The sequence below is a fragment of the Arvicanthis niloticus genome, chromosome 8 (genome assembly GCF_011762505.2).
Source record: "Arvicanthis niloticus isolate mArvNil1 chromosome 8, mArvNil1.pat.X, whole genome shotgun sequence".
NCBI classification, from domain to species: Eukaryota; Metazoa; Chordata; class Mammalia; order Rodentia; family Muridae; genus Arvicanthis; species Arvicanthis niloticus.
In genome coordinates, this window is record NC_047665.1 from 67,534,372 (window position 1) to 67,554,592 (window position 20,221).

The 20,221-nt window shown below is 35.2% G+C and overlaps 1 protein-coding gene across 2 annotated transcripts in view; it reads left to right on the forward strand.

The window, feature by feature from the left end:
- Plxdc2 (plexin domain containing 2) overlaps positions 1-20,221 on the forward strand; it is a 366,505-nt gene that overhangs the window by 168,491 nt on the left and 177,793 nt on the right. For both annotated transcript variants that reach the window (XM_034510583.2, XM_034510585.2), the window contains exon 3: positions 5,109-5,255. In XM_034510583.2, coding sequence (XP_034366474.1) covers positions 5,109-5,255 — 147 coding nt within the window. The remainder of the gene's footprint in view (positions 1-5,108; positions 5,256-20,221) is intronic.

Here is a 20,221-nt window from a genome sequence, read left to right on the forward strand (position 1 = left end):
ATAGTGGACAACTTTGGCTGTATGAAATTCAAAAGCTTCTGCACTACAAAAGGAGCTTCCAATAGAGGGAACCGACAGCGCATGGAATTGTAGATAATCTTTGCCAGCTACACTTTAAAGCGTTATTATCTAAAAGATATAAAGAACTGCAAAATTCAAACATACATCATTACCGCCTACTCATAAATGGACAGATGAATCACATGGACACTTCTCATAGAAGTCCAACTGTATACTAAATATTTTAAAAATGTTCAATATTCTTACATAGCAGAATATAATACGAAGTAAAACTACTTTGATATTCTGATCCCAGTCACAATAGCTATTTCCAGAAAAAAAAAAAAAAAAGCAATATGACAGTAAAAAAACCCACAGGAGGACATTGCTACTGTTTGTGGTGTAAACCGTGTTATCACTATGGAATCAGCATGGAAGCTTTAGCCACAAAGAAAAAATTAAACAGAATTTAGAGGAAATTTGATAGAACTGGAAAATATTATATTAAGTGAGGAAACTTAAGAAAGATAAACATTTTTTCCTCTCCTATGCAGATCTTAGCTTCTAAATGTTAAATGTGCTTTTCCCAAAGGAATAGTCACATGTAGAAGCCAGGAAACTGGAAAGTGGTCTGTGAGATAGGACAGAATGCTTTAAGAACTGTGGTGTTCTTCAAGCTCAATAGCAATAAATGGCAAGGCATATCATGACATTGTTTTTTATGACTGAAGGGAATGTTAATGTAGTACTTGCTGAGAGGTATTAAAGGCTACTCAATAGTAATATGTAGTTCATTCCATCATTCTGAAACTGTATTGGACTTAATAATGGCGAAAAGTTTACATCCTGCTCATGTACTTCAAAAATCTGTTTAAATGCATTAATTTCATTTAGTTCTATGGCAATACACTAAAAGAAAGCTAAGTATTATCATTAGCTATCATAGTTATCTTTTTAACAAAGAAACTAATCTAACATGACTATCTCATACCTGTACCTCCTAAAAATATAATTCTTATTGAATTATATATGTATCTATACACATCCATATACAAACATATATAATTAGAGAGGATTAAGAGACAAATAACTAAAAATACACATTCCCATGTAGATAAATGTAATTTCATAAAACTTAGATGTGCTTGAAAGTGATATTTGAGGAAAGTAATGAGTTTAATATTTTTCTGTTGGCCTTTGGTGATACATATAAAACTCTAACTATTCAGTTTCAAATTTCTGCCTCCAATAGTGACCTTAAAAGATTAAAATTTTTGTACCAAGTATTTCTATGCTTTCAGGTCTATCTGTTAATTCACTGCTATGAATTATGAGCTAATCATATCAGTATATTAATTATTTTGTTATCACAATGACTACCAGAAACAACTAAGGATGGAAAGGCTTCTTTGGGGGTCACTGTTTTATAGGACTTGAATCCCTTGTGACAGTAAAGTCATGGCAGCACATTTCAGTTAATGGAGCAGGGTCATGTGGAGGAGGCAGTACACATCATAGTGGATCAAGAAGCAATGGACAAGCCAGGACACAGGATTGTCCCTAGGGACTTCTTTCATCTGAGGTCTCCCTCCTAAAGATGCTACAAACTTCCCAAACAATGCCATCAACAGGGGAGCAAGCATTTAAAACACGAGCCTCTGAAGGGCATTTCATGCTCAATACATAACAATTTGAATATTATTACTATATATTCATGATGGAAAGAAATTACATACTCACTTGTAATTGTAACAACTGCATCTGACCTTATGTGACGTATTCTTGACATATAGTCAGTACTCATCATCAAACTTTTGCCATAGCTTCTGTACTTGTATATAGAGCCAGGGTAGTACATAGCTAATTGCTCACTGAAATCCATATGATAGAGAATTTAATAACCCCACGACTGATTTGATAGTAGGTACTATATGTTCAAGAACTTCTCATTAATGTCATATTTTCTCTGTATCTCTGTATATTAAAAAGACACTTCTTTTTACTTAAAAATGTAATTCGTCAAGGAGAAAACTGAGTCATGAGTTTGTTTTCTGAGATTTTGTAGATTCTGTTTCTATGAGATGTTATGGAGGTGTTAGATTATCCAATGTTTTCTCACTATAGCATATAATCTGATTTGTCTGTTTCAGATATCAATAGGATTTCTTTTGATCCAAGTGTGCAGACTCACTCCCATAAGCTAGCATTGGGAGGTTGCCATAAGTTTAAGACTAGCCTGAGATATTTAATGGGCTCTAGCAAACCTGTGTCAAGAGAATGAAAAGGAGAGGGATTATCAACAGGAATTTTCATACTATATACAATTTTATTGCAAATTTTATGAGAACCTATTCCGAGGAAGAAGAGAATCTAAGAGAAGAGGAGAGTAAAGGATGAAAAGATATGTGGAAGAGAGTACCCAGAAGTGGAAGTGAGAAAATCCAATCCATGCCCAATTTTATGTCTATGAACCAAATATTGTCAACGTTCCAGGCTGATGGCATTGTTGAACTTTAACTACCCCAATAGAGACCCTCTGGAAAACTTCAAGGATGTTGGGAGCTGGATTTTTAATATACAGATTTTGAGGGAGGCTCTACAATGTTTATCTCATAGCATCTGTCCTGGACAGGCTACCTCACTGTGCTTTCTATTTTCATACTGTGTACTTCTTGAGGCTGGGTGGGCAGAGTACAAATGCAGTCACATTTATCACGAGTTCATCCATCGTCGAGCACTCACTCTTACTTTGCTCTTTCTTCAGATTCATTACTGTATCACCCCCTTTCCTTTCTTAGAGTAGCACATTGGTTTAGATTGCAGAGAATTGATGTTTTTCTCTTTTTGTCTGGAAAGTCTGATTTACACACTTGGTATTTCAAATGTGTTTACATTTAAATAAATAATAATGCCTTGCTAAACATTTTTACAAGAATAAAATAAACCTCCACATTTGTAAAGAGCATTTAAATCCTATTTATTATAGACTACTATCTATTTGGTAGTCGTAAGTTTATGACTATGCTTGAGAACCTTGAGTATGTTTAATATATCCAGATATATGACATTATTAACACGTGGATTGACATACAATATGTTCTCAGTTTCTTTTAGTTCTCAATGAAATAAACTTAAAGTTCAAATGTCATTGCTGTTTCTAAGCATCAGTGCTATAGTTAATTGCCTCACCAGCCCTGGCAGAAGAGGATGCTGAAGATAGGTGGCTTAGACTGGTTCATGCCTGTAGCTACGGTGACTTGTCCTCTGAGGTTTTTGGAAGATGCCCTATGTTTCCCTACAGCTACCCTTTTGCAGGCATTTTTGTCAACCTGAGTTTATAGCATTTACAGTCACCAACTGAGCCATCTACTTTCAGTAACAGTTGGTTTCCTAAATGAATTGGCAAGTAGGCACATCACACTAGCCCGTTGTTTTATTGTCTCTTGTGTTAGAAACAGTTTTTCTTTAGAAGAGAAAATAAAACTCTTTGTGCCCAGAGTGACTTTCAATAACTCTCTAAGTATTAGTATGCCTAAAAAAAAAATATGACAAAAAGGAGTTTGAATAATTTACTGGTGCTAAAATGTCACATTTTGGAGGCATCTATTTTATGGCTTTCCTAAGTGTCTGAAACAAACACCCCCCTGGGATTTAACAACTTGTGTGCCTACATGCTTAGGTAAACAATAAATTGCTTTCATCTTTGAATAAAAGTTTCCATGACAACTTGGCAAGCTTGAGCTATATAACTCAGTAACAAGTCTTTAGCTTAACTTCAATACTTTCAGGACATGATGTTGTTTTTAAGATAGGTAGGCTGACTTAGCTGAAAATTGAAAGCATGATTTCAGAAAGTCATAACATATATATATATATATATATATATATATATATATATATATATATATATGTATATATGTTTGTGATATATATGTATATTTGTGTGTATGTGTGTGTGGGGGTCTGTCTGTCTGTCTGTCTGTCTAATACATTCAGAGCCAGAGGTTGATATTGGCTGTCTTGCTCTATAATTCAACAACTTATTATTTGAGTCCAAGTCACCCACTGAATACAGAGTTCACAAGTTGGAAGGCTGTCTGGCCAATGAGGTCCAGTCATTTGCTTTTCTCCACAGCCTTTCTCAAAGTGCTGAATAAACAGACAGATCTCTTTGGGGATGGTAAGATGGCTCAGTGGTTCTTCCAAAGAACCCAAGTTGGGTTCCCACCACTCCCTTCATATATGTTCCAACTGTCTTTAACTCTAGATTGCAAGATATCAAGAGCCCTCTTCTAATCTCCAAACACACCAGCATCGATGTGCACATGCCCACATATCAGACAAAAATGCATTATAAACACATAGAAAGAAAAGTGAAATATTTTTTAAATGACACATTGTGGCACATCTGGCTTTATTTTGTTGATTGACACCCAAACACAGATCATCATATTTGAATGTCAAATGCTTACAATGGAGGAGCCACCCCCAAACCCCTCGTAGGCATAATTCATTCTGTGGCTGATACATGTATATGATCTGTATTATCCTAGTGTCATATGATTTTAAAATATCCCCTTTCCCTATTGAGCCTGAAACAAAAATAAAATCTCTGTGAGAAGCATTATAGTGGAGGCTCATACTGAGAATTCAAATAAAAGTAGATTTTAATTATCCAAATTAAGAAATTATCTGAATTGATGGGACCATTAACTAAAAACAGGCCCCAATATTATGTTTTTTTTAAAGAATAAGTTAATTTTGTTGTCACTCACTATAATTATATAGCTTAAATTTGAGTAAATATTTCTAAATCAAGCATTTTTGTCTTGTTAGCAGATAAGTATTATTACTGTGGCCAAAAAGAAAAGATGTGCACAAAGTAGTAATTTGCTTCTATGTTTTATGTATCTAAATGTTTCCTTTAAAGAGGATGACTTATTTTACATATATCATTTTCATTTTAATTTACTTTGCTAAGAGTCTACTTAAGTCATTTGCTAGTATGAAGACCCCTGATAACCTTTAGTTATAGAAGAATTATTTAAGAAAGTAAAATTGGTAGAAACGTTACTGTTGTTAATGGTCATCTTTGTCCACCAATGCAGGAGGACACAGATCACAATTACTACATTTCCCGGATATACGGCCCAGCAGATTCTGCCAGCCGGGATCTGTGGGTGAATATAGACCAAATGGAAAAAGACAAAGTGAAGATTCACGGGATACTTTCCAACACTCATCGGCAAGCCGCAGTAAGTGCTTTGACATTTAATAGTTCTTTTTTCCACAGTGAGAAAAGTCTCCAGTTCATATGTGATATCCTTCCACGCGCTCAATTCTGTGATTGTCATATACAACTGTATATAACATACTAAGGAAAACTTGAGAACTGTTTTGATTAGCTCATTATTTCAACCATGGTGTGTCTGATGAGTTATATATTTTTTCCAAGAAGTGGTTATTATAGGATTATTTTCAACACTTTAAAACCTGCTTGAACTTGAATTTTATCCCATAATAGGCTTTATTGTTTCTTGTGTCAGAAAAAAATTAACAAAGTACATTTATACTTCTGACAACATGTGCTGACCAAGTTACAGGCTTGAGTGAAGAAACTGAATGTATGGAAGACAATATAATGCACAAGGCATCAAATTGATACGTAATCCTGGGCTCATTAGTTACCAGTTGCATCTCTAGAAGCAAATAACTTATTTTGAAGTACTGTTTCGTCATTACTCAAATATCATTGGTGTGGAATATTCACACCATACTTTTGTATGTGAAGTTGTCATTAATATCTGATTCTGTGTATCAGGGTAGATGCTTAAATGAATTGACTCTTTTGGTCTTCAAAACAGCATAATGATTCAGACATTATTGAAACGACACTGGCTTCCACATCCGTACTGTGGTATACCCTACCCCCATATACATCACACCTACACACACACACACACACATACACACACACACATATATAGCTACAAGCACACACAAATATACATAGGGATAAATGAAGATACAAGCACATGAACACGTAGTTAAGCACACAAAACCCAAAAACAGGAGGTTAAAGAAATAGATACATACAGGCATACATGAACATGGGCACACACACACACACACACACACACACACACAAAACATATGCATACAAACAAAACCATGCACATACACATACAAAAGTATGTATACACACATAGGCATACATGAACACACATATGTGCACGCATACAAGCAGACATTAGCACACATACACACAGCTCTATTTTTGTATATATCACCCAGAAACTTACTAAACCCACAAGAGAAAAGAGGAAATAGGAAATAGGAAGCAGGATTCACGTGAAGGAAGATTTTTCTCATGTCTCATAGACAATTCTTGATGCAAAACTCCCTAGTAATTTAGATAAAAACAGATTTTAAATTTAAGCCCTAAGGGAAGGTGTGTAGATTTTTCAAATCTTATCACCAACTTAAAAAATTCGCATGCTCATGGGTCTGCATTTTGTCAACAAATTAAGCCAGAAAAGTCAAATTTAAATTTTGCAAGAGAAAGAACCAGGGGTCGATAACTAATACTGTTCTGGGCAAGCAGAAGATAAAAGGGGGACAGTCAGAAGACTAAGGTTCCATGAAAAAGCAATACTGGCCTCTTCCTGATTCCTCACAGTGAGTGAGTGGAGGGGCAAAACAATGTCTTACTAGGAACATAATTTAAAGAAAACAAATGCCCTTTCATTCACAATCATCTGTAATGTCCATAATAGTTTGTGGTCTTATATAAACATTCTAGAGAGAGAGGAGGGGAGATATAAATTAAGACTCTCTTTACTTTTTTCAATATTAAAAACAAAGTAAAACTTAGCAATCAGTTAATTCATGTTTGAAACTCCAAGGCACTCCATTTACCTTCTCTATTTTTATTTCAAATTGCAATTCACAGTATTTATGTAACACCTATGCATGCTAGAATCTAACTTTGTGTGTTTGCAATCTCTCCATTGTACATTTGTTTAGGCTCCATTTCCTGAATCATCATTTAAGATCTCTGTAAGTTGGATGCTAAAGACTAATTTTGCAGGGAACAGATTAAAACAAGGAGCATGCCTTCCTAAATGTTAGGAAGTGAAAATTGTAAACAAACCCATAGCATATTTGCAAGCAATGAAGCAAACATTCTGCATTAAAATTATTATGGTTATTTGGGTATTTTTGTCCTTTATTCAAACTTATACAGTTATGAGATGGCTATTTAGACATTTCTGATTTTAAACGTAAAAGCCAGCCTGGACTTGTTTCTTCTCTGTGCCGACATTTTATATTCTGTAGCTCTGGGCGTTTCTTTCTATATTTTCAAATCCACATTACTTAACTCAGTGCTAGATGCGGAGTTTGATTCAACAGCCAGACATATTAGAATTGTTCTGCTCTCAGACCATCGATAACAGTCCCATTCCAAACTCCCAGAGATGCATCTCCATCATAGCACAAGGAGTCTGGGGTTGAAAATGAGGAGACCTTGGCTCCCACGCTCATTTTCTCAGATCTGACCTCTCTGTACCTCAATTTTATAACTTGAAAGAAAGGGATAAAAATACCTGCCTACCTATCCAGAGTTATTGTGAGATTAAAAAGAAACCATCACTAAAGGAAACCAAGGACCTTAAAAGATTAATGAGTTTGTAGAATTTTTTTTTAGAAAGTCCTGATAAATTTTTATTAAAAAAAAAAAATGTTAACCACCTGCCTGGGAATGAAGCTTGTTGGTTGAGTGCTTGCCTAACATGCAGAAACTTCTAAGGCTTGTGCCCTAGATCCACACTAACTGGATGTGGTGAAGAGGCATGTAATCCCAGTATTGGACACGTGGAAGCCAGACGACCAAAAGTCCAAAGTCGTCACTGCTTAAATAATGATGTCAAAAACAGCATTGGGCTACATGAAACACTGTCTGAAAAATAAGAAAGAAATCTGTTTCAAAAGCAAAAGCTCACTAAAAGGGGGCTGGAGAGATGACACAGCAATTAAGAGTATGTGGGGAGCTATCCGAATTCATTTCCTACCACCCACATCAGGTGACTCACAACTACTTATAACCTCAATATTAAGTGTTGTGATGCCTTGTTCTGGCCTCTGCAGACACTTGTATGGCTACATGAGTGTATTTTCACATAGATACTCACATACACCCATATATACATAGATATAAAAATACATCGCATATCCTACATGCATATACACATAATTAAAAGTAAAATCTTAAAAATAGGATCACAAGAGCTGAAATTATGAAAATAAGTTATTGATTATTGTAATGTCACAAGCAGGAATAAGTACAGGAATGAGCTCAGTTCTAAGTACAGAAGCAAATGGGGCTTTATAGCCAAGAGGTTGACTATGAAGGAATGGACCACTCTTTTTGCTCAAGGACTTAAATTTAAAGCTTATTTCTTGCTAAAATGTTATCTCCAGACTGAGGGGGTTTCTAGTTAAATTGACTTACTGCCACTGTTTCAGAAGGCAGGACACTGTGATCAGAAGGCACAGGGTATTTTAGGAGATGATAGAATATCATCCTGGTAGGATATGGAGGATGGACTCTTGTTCAACTATCACTACAAGTTTTGTTAAAGTTTTGTAAGTGCATAATTGAGCCCAGTAAAATATTCAGACACATGACTAATGACTAGAGCATGATCAAAGAATATTTTATTTTGTAATTTAATTTAATTTAATTTAATTTAATTTTGGTCAGACTCAAGGAAGGAACTCATACTAAAAATCATTCAGGTTTTATGGCAAAACTGAGTGATACAAAGATACAGAAGTTCCAACATGAGGCCATGAGGCTCAGTACAAAAGGCATCTTAGAGGAGTCTATGTCTTTTTTCAAAAGGACCAGCTAGCAAGACAGATAGGCCACCTGACTAAAATATTAATAGTAGATTAAAAGGTAGATATATGGAGAATATGCCAGGTCAATCAATGGAGGTATATATATATATATATATATATATATATATATATATATATATATATATATATATATCTCCATTGTGTGTGTGTGTGTGTATGTATGTACATTTATTATATATGTATATCATAACACTGTTGCACCTATACATCATTATCTGGCTGTGCATCCTTTTACTGAGCATTTGTAATGTACTTTTGTCCCAACTATAAACACACTCTGGCTTAATTTTTCTTTTCTCCTTTCATTGATGGGAATGTTGAGTCTTTAAATGAAAAACAGCAGCAGAGTGGATTGCTTGGTGCACTGTTCATTTCACTCCTATTACAATGTGGATAAGGTTTGTAATGGCTCTAGATGGTCTTCTCATCTGATGATGGCTTGAAACATTTAAATTTTATTCCACAGACGTCTGACAGCTTTCACATACATATACACACAAACACACACACACACACACACTATATGTACATATACATACATATATGTCTGCATTACAAAAATCATTACAAAACTCTGAAGAGTTCTTTCTTCACAAAGATTCTTATTGCTTCAATGCGCATTCCAATTAGTAGTAAATTTGGATAATGCTTCTTTTGAAAAGACAAATTTGACTGTGGGTGGTAATTTCACCCTGTAGTTTTCTTGTATTATTTCAGTTTGTTTTTTCCAATCTTTGAAGTACCTGGTATTGTGTGCCTATTTTGTTAAAGGATGAACTTTAAAGAGAATGTTGTTTCTACTAGCTTACTGTGAGCAGCACCACAATTAGTTTATTATTATGTGTGTATTATTCCTTTGGGGCTGGGTATGGAATACTTCTGAGAGACAAATGACAACTTTGTTTAGTCAGTTCTCTCCCTCTACCTTTCCATAGATAATGAGGATCTAATTCCAGTCGTCATATTTGTCATATTTGTGTGGCAAGCTGTGAAGCTTAGCCTTCCTACATTCTCTCTCTCTCTCTCTCTCTCTCTCTCTCTCTCTCTCTCTCTCTCTCTGTCTCTCTCTGTCTCTGAAGGTACCTGTTGTTACCACTGTCCTCTGTGCTCTTGGAGGTCAGAGAAGAGATGACATTTCATAGGAAAAGAGTGACCTAGAATTATACATTCCACAAAACTAATACAATTAGTGTAGGGCTAGACCACCATTACCACTGAATGTAGTAAACTCTCAAATAACTAGGAAAAGCCTAGAAGAGGCTTCAGAAATATTAAATTATAAGAACCCAATGAAATCCATCATGGTGAATTTTATATATTTGTTCCCTATTTTCCAAGGTTTCCAATAGCCACATTAATATTAAGTCTTTAACACTTGAGCCTTTGGAGATATTCTAAATACAAATTATAGCAGATGTATGCTTGACATGATATGTCTTAAAATTTATTCTGGATGAGGTGAAGAACTAAGATGGTTTATCAGCACCTGTAACTAGTGGATCACCATCATCAATAGTGATGGTTATGGAGGATCAGAGGCCCTCTTCTGGCCTCCTTGGGCATCTTGAAACAAGTAATATACATATATATACACTAAATATATATACATATATATGTATGTATATATATGTATATACATATATACATATATATACACATATATGTATATACATATGCATATATATGTATATGTATGTATACGTATATATATACGTATACATATATATGTATATGTATGTATATATATACGTATACACATACATATATATACATATACATACACATACATATATGTGCATATGTATATACATATATGTATATGTATGTATATGTATATATGTATATGTACATATATATGTACATATATATGTATATACATATATATGTATGTGTATGTATATGAATATATATATATACATATACATATATACATATATATACACATATATATGTATATACATATATACATATACATATATATATATATATATATACACACACACACACATAAATTATACATATAAAATAAAAATAAGACACCATGACCAAGGCAACTCATAAAAACAACATTTAATTGGGGTTGGCTTATAAGTTTAGAGGTTCAGTCCATTATCATCAAGACAGAAACATGGCAATATACAAGCAGGAATGGTTCAGGAGACACTGAGAGTTCTACAACTTTATCTGAAGGCTACTAGCAGAATACTGACTTCCAAGCAGCTAGCATGAGAGTCGTCAAGCCCACACCCACAGTGACACACTTATTCCAACAAGGTCACACCTCCTAATAGTGCCATTTTCTGGACCAAGCATATACAAACCATCACAAACCTTCTTTCTTCATTGGGGTTTTTCAACAGGGAGGGACACTATTCTAGCTATAAAACCAAAGGCACTCACTGAAGAGAGTGTAATATATTCCCTTTTAAATAGATTGGCTATAAAATAATTCTAGATAGATACATTCTTACCTTTTGATAGTCCCAAATGAGGTAAACACTATACATTTCTATTCAATACTACTCATCTTTTCAATACATGAATTTTGCTAAAGGTTCAGTGAGTAAAGGTGCTTACCAACTATGATGCCTGATGACCAGAGTTAGAACCCTCAGACTGTCATGGTAAAAGGAAAAGATAAAACTTCTCTTAGTATATGTCTATCTAGAATTTGTTTATAGCCAGTGTGTTTAACACAGACAGCTTGGATCTGAGTATGTACTTTTCCAGCATCTAGTGTTACCTGAAGTGTAATATTTACCTTTTCTTCATTTGTTAAATGGGAATAAGAACAGCATTGAACTTCTAAGATTGTCACTACTATACAGTGATGTAGCACTTGAACTTTACTTAAAACAGCACCCGTCCCAGTGTACATTGTACTTGTACATTGAAAGTAATATTTTGTTTGCAAATACTTAACTTTTAAAAGTGGAAGCATTGTTTTCTAAAGGAAATATTGAAATCTACTAAGGATAGGAAGGGCATTGTGGAGCTTTAAATACACTCATAGGAAAATTCTATTGCCATCACACCTATTTGAGTATCACTGATGCAGGACTGGTCCAGCCATGTTTCTTGGTGTACTCAGGCAGAAACAGGGTTTTCTAAGTCAGCACTTCAATACTTTTCAGTGGAAAGTTTCATGGAATGTATGTTGAACCAAATAAACATATTAAGATGATGTTACTCAGAAACTAATCTGCTTGTTACTTTAACATGTTTCATACTTGTCAACATTTCCTCTCAGCAATGGTTTCAGAGTTTCAAATATCATATATATACATAGAACCTCCCTATCCAAAATGAATTCAAAAGAAAACACTAAGAAGACAAGACATGTATGAGAAATGCCGGACTTTAGCTCCTATTTCCTGAATCCAGATCTAAGTAAGTCAGATTCTACTGAAGTCCAACTTGATGTTCGAGTGGGGTTTTTGTATTGAGTAGAAGAGTATTGTGCGGTTATTTACAGAGGCCTGGACAACTCAAAGGATAACTAAAAGTGCACCTAGAATGAGCGACAAGTCAGGGAAGCTAGAACGCTGCAGTTTTCTGCACTACTCCCAGGCATATAAGCAGCTCTGTGGGTTTCTTCTAGAGAGCTCGGCTGCTCCAAAAACTTATCCAACCCCAGAGTTCATCTATTGCTTCTGTAACCTTGGGGAGGGGTCCTGAATAGCTTGTTGATTTCAGGAACTTCTTATTGTTTGTGGGAATTTCAATTTATGAAAGTTTTTGTTTTGTTTGCTTCGCTTGCTTTTAAGATAGAGACATATTAGATTGAAGTCCAGATACTATATTCTGCAGATTACAATGTATATACTCCAGTGAAATTTAATATCTGAAGAGATTTCCCAGGAAGTTCCCCTCCAACTTAGTGCATTGCAGACATAAACTGGACACTCAATGAGTATTTGTTCAGGTAGGAAATAAACAAGCTACAGTGATAGTTTCTTTAATCTCTAATTCTGAAAAAGCAGCAATCTTCTCATTTTTACGCTGCATTTCCAAGTTTATGAATACTCTGCTTGATGAGTGTTGCACTATGTCCAGGGTTAATTAAACTTTAGTTTGTGATGACAAAAAATGCTGAGGAGGTTATAATGTCTAACTCTGAAAATCAATTGTATTGATGAGATGTACCTGTGAAAAGAATAGCCTTTTCCCAGGATTATGTGTCTGCTTATTGACTAGCTCACTTAAACGGACATTTTGATTTTTAAATTAGGTTTTCAATTATCTCAGTCACTGGATTAGTAAACAAGTGTCCTGTTGATGACTCCCATAATATGAGAATTGGTAAAAAAAAAAAATCCCATTTTTTACAAATCCTGTGTGGAGCAAGTCTTATTAATTTTTCTACCTGTTCCAGCATTGCATTTAAATTGTATGAGGATCTTTTGTGGCCTGGGAGCAGAGTCTACTTTAAATCCAAAGTCATTTGCTTTGCTGGTGTCAGTATGTACACATCTCTCCATACTCTGTTCAGTCTCTTTAATGTTTTCCTGTTATACCACCTGTCACTTTGATCTTTTTCTAATCATACAGCTGGACAATCAAGAATCACTGAGTAAAGATGCTACATTCTGAGAAATGTGTCCTTAGGTCATGTAGTCACTGAAGATTTCAGAGAAGGTGAAGAGTTAAGCATATACATGAGTTAAATAGGGGGGCCCTGTTGTATCTATGCCTGGAAATGACTGGAACACTGGTACACAATACAAGGACACGATTATGTTTCTATTACTCCATCAACTTTAATGTCTATTAATGTCTATTGCTTTTATAGGTGAATGTATTTCTATAACTGCTCATGCAAGAGAAAGATAATACTAAGAAATGTTAAAAAAAATAAACGAAATATACATTTAGAGACTCAATTTCTACATGTCTAAAAGAATTGCAGAGATAAAAATGGAGAGAAGACTGAGGGAAACTTGGGATCCATCTCAAGGGGATGTCCAAGGCCTAATACTATTACTGATGCTACTATGTGCTTACAAACAGGAGCCTAGCATGGTTGTCCTCCAAGAGGCCCAACAAGCAACTGACTGAGACAGATGTAGATACACACACTCAACCATTGGACGGAAGTCAGGGACCCCTGTGTTTGAATTAGGAAAAGGCTGAAAGAAGCTCAGGAGTAGGGTGACCCCATAGGAAGATCAGCATTTTCAACTAACCCAGACCCCTGAGATCATTCAGACACTAAGCCACCAACCAGACAGCATATGCTAGCTGGTCTGAGGCCACCAACACACATAGAGCTGAAGACTGCCTGGTCTGGACTCAGTGGGAGAAGATTCTCCTAACTCTCCAGAGACTTGAGGCCTCAGGGAGTGGGGATACCTGGCAGGGATGTGGGGTTGGGAGAATGGAGATATCCTCTTGGAGACAGGGTGGGAGGAGGAATGGGATGAGGAACTGTGGGTGGGCAGGGTGAACCAAGAAAGGGGTAATGACTGGACTTTAAAATAATAAAAGATAAAACATATGAATATTTATTAGATAAAACTAACAAAACAAAATAAAAATAATAATAACATCTTATCTCACCTTATAGGGGAAAAGAATAAAATAACAGACTTGGCAGTGTAGGTTATTTGATGTGAAGACCAGCCTGCAACACTTTTAACACCATATTTCAGGGAGTACACATATGCCAGGGCCCCCCATGTCATGCCATCAGGGCCCTGTATGGTGCTTCCTTAGTTAAATCATTTTGATTTGAGAAAGGTGCTTTCTGTTACTTTAAGAGTTTCTATTTGCTTATCTTTATTTTGGCGTTGTGAATATGTTTCCTGCCTAGTCATATTTCTTTCTATATTTCAAAAACAAATTAAGAAAAAGGAAAATGACGCCAGGCAGTGGTGGTACACGCCTTTAATCCCAGCACTTGGGAGGCAGAGGCAGACAGACTTCTGAGTTCAAGGCCAGCCTGGTTTACGAAGTGAGTTCCAGGACAACCAGGGTTACTCAGAGAAACCCTTTCTCAAAAAAAAAAAAAAAAAAAAAAAAAAAGAAAAGAAAAGAAAAGAAAGAAGGAAGGAAGGAAGGAAGGAAGAAAGAAAGAAAGAAAGAAAGAAAGAAAGAAAGAAAGAAAGAAAGAAAGAAAGAAAGAAAGAAAGAGAGAAAGTGAAAATAAATATTGAGACATTTGGATAGATTATTTGATTCCAGACCATGCTGAACTCTGCACTTAATTTCTACTGTATTGTTTAGCAAGTGTTTAGAAATCTCTTCTTGGCCTCTAGCTGACCCACAGAGAGCAAGCCCCTGCTAGACCCAATGAAAACATTATATCTGGAAAGATATGAAAGTTTTACAGTGTTTAGGCTTCAAGGTGGTAACTAGCTATTGAAGGATACAAACACTGGTGTAAACAGAAGACATAGTTGCCAAGACAGTTTTGAGTCAAACATTTTTTTTTTTTTTTTTTTTTTTTTTTTTTTTTTTTTTTTTGAAATGAGAGGCCCATTACATTCTAATGGGTTCAGGTCATGACACCTTTGTAACCTTCAGTGATGAGATAAGTTCAAACTTCTAAAATGTTCAGACTTCTGAGAGTTCCCACATAGCTTTCTCCCCATCCTATAAAACTGCCTTTAAAAGAATAACACAATAGTTACTTATATTTGTTCAGTGCTCTTAATTAATCTAGATACGTTGGTCTAATCTTGCTCATTGTACATTATCATCCAGCTATCATCTTGCCCTCGTGCAGGCTGGGTGTAAGATGAAATTTGCACTTATTTCTCACATCGTTTACACTTTTCATGACAATCTTTTAGTTTTGTGAGGTTGAAATGTCCTCATGGTTACATACAGATGTCTTCTCCTAGTGAGAAGGCAATGCCATTAGAATTTTGTCCTGCTCTGTGCAACCTATCAGGAGACACATTATCATGGTTACAGTTGGTAGGTTGGAATCTTAATTCTGCAAAGAGACAAAACTGAAGAGTGAAGAGTGTGTCCAGTGAGATACAATCGGGTCTTGATGACCCTGACTCCAGAGCCCAGCTGGTATAACCTCGGGCTTAGGTAGTTATGAGAATAAGTATGCTCCAAATGTAAGTTTGCCCCAGCCTTTGTTGCTTCTCTTAGATGCTCCTTTACCCATACGCCTTCTGCAATGAGATGATTCAAGAAGTCTCCTACCATAAACATAACCCTGACATGAGACTTACCAGTCTCTAGTTCTATGAGACATAAATCTCCACTATTTGTAATAGACTCAAGCATTCTCTTTCTGCAGAACAAAGCAGAAAATATCACGCATGATACCAGTGTGTTTTCTTGAGTGTCAATATCAATACCTGGTGAAGATGGCTCTTGTGTGGTTTCCTTTCCTCACTGCAAAATTACTATTATTCTTTTTGTAAATAACGAGTATTATGCTTATCATCATATTTTTACCTACTAAGTTTCACATTCATCCTTGTTAACTACCAAAAAAAAAAATACATAGCATGATATCTGGCATATTAAATGTGAATCTCATTTTCTAAACCTCTGTAAAGATAGTATTTATAGTTGTTTCAAAGCAGCCAAATTAGAACATTGTGATATTGCATGGAAATATTAACTGTATTCCTGACATCAGTTCTACTAGAAAACAATTTTCCTTAATTGGTTTAATTCTTTCTTATGAAAGCAATTGATAGTGTGAGCAAATATTGAGGGAATACACAATAATCATTTTCTGCAGTTTATCAGGAACTAAATGAGAAAAAAATATTTAGAAAAGTAATTTTAATGGACTATTGATGTGCTAGAGACATTCATAAACACAATTTGTTGTTAACCATATGGCTCCATGCTTATAGAAATGTTGAAACCATTTAGTCATTTGATATGTCCAATCACCTTTTCAAGGAGATTCTTGACATTAAGGCTAAATGCTTATTAAGTCATAATGTCACTGTGCTGTCTCGTCTTTGTCAACTTGATACAAGTTAGAATTATTTGAAAGGTGGGAACATCACTGAGAAAATGCCTCATATGATCAGCTTGTGGGCATTTTCTAAATTTGTGATCACTAGGGGAGGAACCAGCCTTTTGTAGGTGGTACCATTCTCATGCTGCTGGTCTGCAGTTCCTTAAGAAAGCAAGCTGAGCAAGCCATGATGAGCAAACCAGTCAGTAGTGCCCCTCCATGGTGTCTGCATCAGCTCCTACCTTAGATTTCTGCCCTGTTTGAGTTCCTGTCCTCACTTTCTTCAGTGATGGACTGCAGTGTGTAAATATAAGCCAAATGGAGTATGTCCTCAGTGATTTTTCTCTTCTTGAAGTTGTTTCAGCAATAGAAACCCTAACTAAGATAGCCACTAAACCAAGGAAGGTGGCATGTGATTCCAGGTGTCTATGATTACAAAATCCTGCTAGAATATTCAAAACTAGAACAAGAAACCACAAAATTAAAAAACCAGGTCTCACTGAATGAAATGTCAAAGATACTCCTTATGATTAGTCAAGGAGCCATGCTGTTGTTATCTGCCAAGGAATGCACTTTGTGAGCTTTATGCAGTGTCAACAAAGTTGTTCTTTGATGTGTGCACCTTGCAGAAATAGACCAATCCAAATCAAACCAGTCACATTTATGCAATGCTTATTCAATCATACTTACTTACTAGAAACACAACACTTAACTAAAGTAGGCAACTATTGTGAGAAATGTCTATGTAAATAAAACAACATCCTACTAAAATATTATACAAGGTTCCTATTTAGACATTTACCTGAAATACTATGATCAAGATTTTATTTGGTAATATAAGATTAAAATGAATTCTCTTATTCCAATAGTCATTTGAATTATATTCCTCTTTGCTGTCAGGTTCAATAGATAAATATGTGCCCCTTAAATAAGTAGTATCTGAATGATTGAAAGTGGAATTTTAAAATACATGTATAAAACTTGATGAATATCCAGTTTATTCTTGAACATATAGTTCTTAGATACTTTATTATTATATTCTCATAATATTAAAACATTAGTTATTCCTAATTTTCTTCCATTAAGTTTCTTTCAGTACTTTTGTGCCCAAGAAACTTAAAATAAAGAGACTCAGGAGACTGGACAAGTATAGATATATCACAAAAATGAGGAACCATCTTTTAAAAACAGCAACTTTTTAAACTTTTGTTTTGTAAAACATGGTTCTGAGAATTATAAACGGGGCCTACAGCTTGAATCCCAATGTATTATATTCATAAATTAGTAAAGAATGATGCAAGGCATATAAAGAGAGTTTCAGTGAAAGAAGGCTGTAAAACACGTGTCTTGAGATTCATCAACAAACTAACGAACAGGCTTCAATCTTCAAGATATGCACACATACAGCATTGACTACTGAACATGTTGTCATAATCCTACTGAGGAATTATGTTATTAGAAAACCACAGCAGAGATCATAATAAATCATATAAATTGTGCAAAAAATATCAAGAAACTATACATGAAATGTGAGACATCAAGTTGGACTTGTGATTGTGCACCTGTCTGATTTGAATGCTAACTGTGATTTCAGGCAATCGGGCTGGAGAGATGGCTCATTGGTTAAGAGCACAGAATTTTATTATTAGCACACAATTAGGTGGTTACAGTTGTCTGTAACTCCAGGTCCAAATTATCTGTTTTCTCTGGCATGGACAGGTGCCAGCACTTACGTGCATATACACATACATATACACACATGTACACATTATTAAAAATGATAAAATAACATTTAAAATAATCCTTAAAAAGTAAACTTTTAGAGAACATATAAGGAAAACATGATATGTGATTTTAAAACTACAGTCACAGACAGCAATAGCTACTTTCAAGACACGTCAAATTATCTGGCCTCCATAATTCTAGCGTCTCTTCAAAGCATGGTTTCTGAATTATCTTCTATCATGAGACCAATGATTCCTTTGCTTGTCTAGAAAATTCTAATTTCCCCATCTTTCCATAATGTTAAGATAATTACCATCTTTAATTTCTGTTGTTATGCTTCTTATACTACTTAAATTTTAGTTCTGGGTTTTGAAATTTTTAGTCAGTGTTGGGGATAGAACTGAGGACCTTCCTATGCTCCACTTTGACATGTTCATCCTTGTTTTCACTTAGACTACTTATCAATTAATTGAGCCTTGAGGTAGCCATTTTCCCCTTTAACATTAAATATTTCCTTAACATATCTCAATGTCTTAGGTAGATTTGTTACCCTGGTTTCTGTGTGATGATTTTGTTGTTGCTACTGTATACAACTTTTGATGGTGCTCAGGGTTCCCTTAGTCATTGGGTTACAGAAGAGTTCCACGATAATTTTGGGTCACTTTTAATTAATGCTTATTGCATAGTTAAAGGATGCAATTTTAATTAGTCACAGCAAATCTTCTTACAGCTAACAGAAATGAACTATCCTCACGCATTCATCAGCTTAGTTGGTGTCCCTGTGGCTTAACATTCTTCCAGCTAGAAATCTACATGGTCACCATATTTTTTATCTCCAGTTTTCAGTTCCCATAGTGGGACTTATGCATTACTTTATATTACTGTATATACTGAAGCCTTTTTCCTGCATTCCAGGCTTTGAGATCCTTTTGATTAGGATATATTCACTATACAATGGTGGTTATTAGAAGTTTTATTCATTTACTTCATGTATATGGCTGTTTTGTTTGTATGTACATCTGTGCACCACGTGCATGTCTACTTGCCCAGTTGGGCCTAAAAGTGTTAGATCCTCTCAGACTGGAGTTACAAATGGTTGGAAGCTGCCATATATGTGCTGAGAATCAAACCTGGGTGTGCTGAAATGATAACAGGTGCTCTTAAGTACTGAGCCATTTCTTGACTAAGTCTCATACACGTATATAATGTGTTTTGGACTGTATTTATTCCCCTTATTACTCACAGATATCACCCCTCCCCCATTGGGTCCTGCTTTTTTTTTCTCATTGCCGCTTATACATTCAGATTTTCTTTAAGACTGCACATATGAAAGAAAATAAATTGTATCGCCTTTATGTGTCTAGCTTTTTACTTACATGACAATCTCTAGTTTCATCCATTTTCCTGCACATAATGTAATTCAATTCTCCTTAATAGCACAATGGTTCTTATGTGTGGATATTACCTTTGTTCATTTATTCACTGAGAGCTATTTAGGCCTATTCAGTAATTTGGTTCATCAGAATAGTGCTACAGTATACATGGGCATACAGAAACCTTTGCATTATGTTGCCTTTAGATTTTATCAGGTATATACCCAGAAGTATCTCTAGATTACATCTCTTCTTCTAC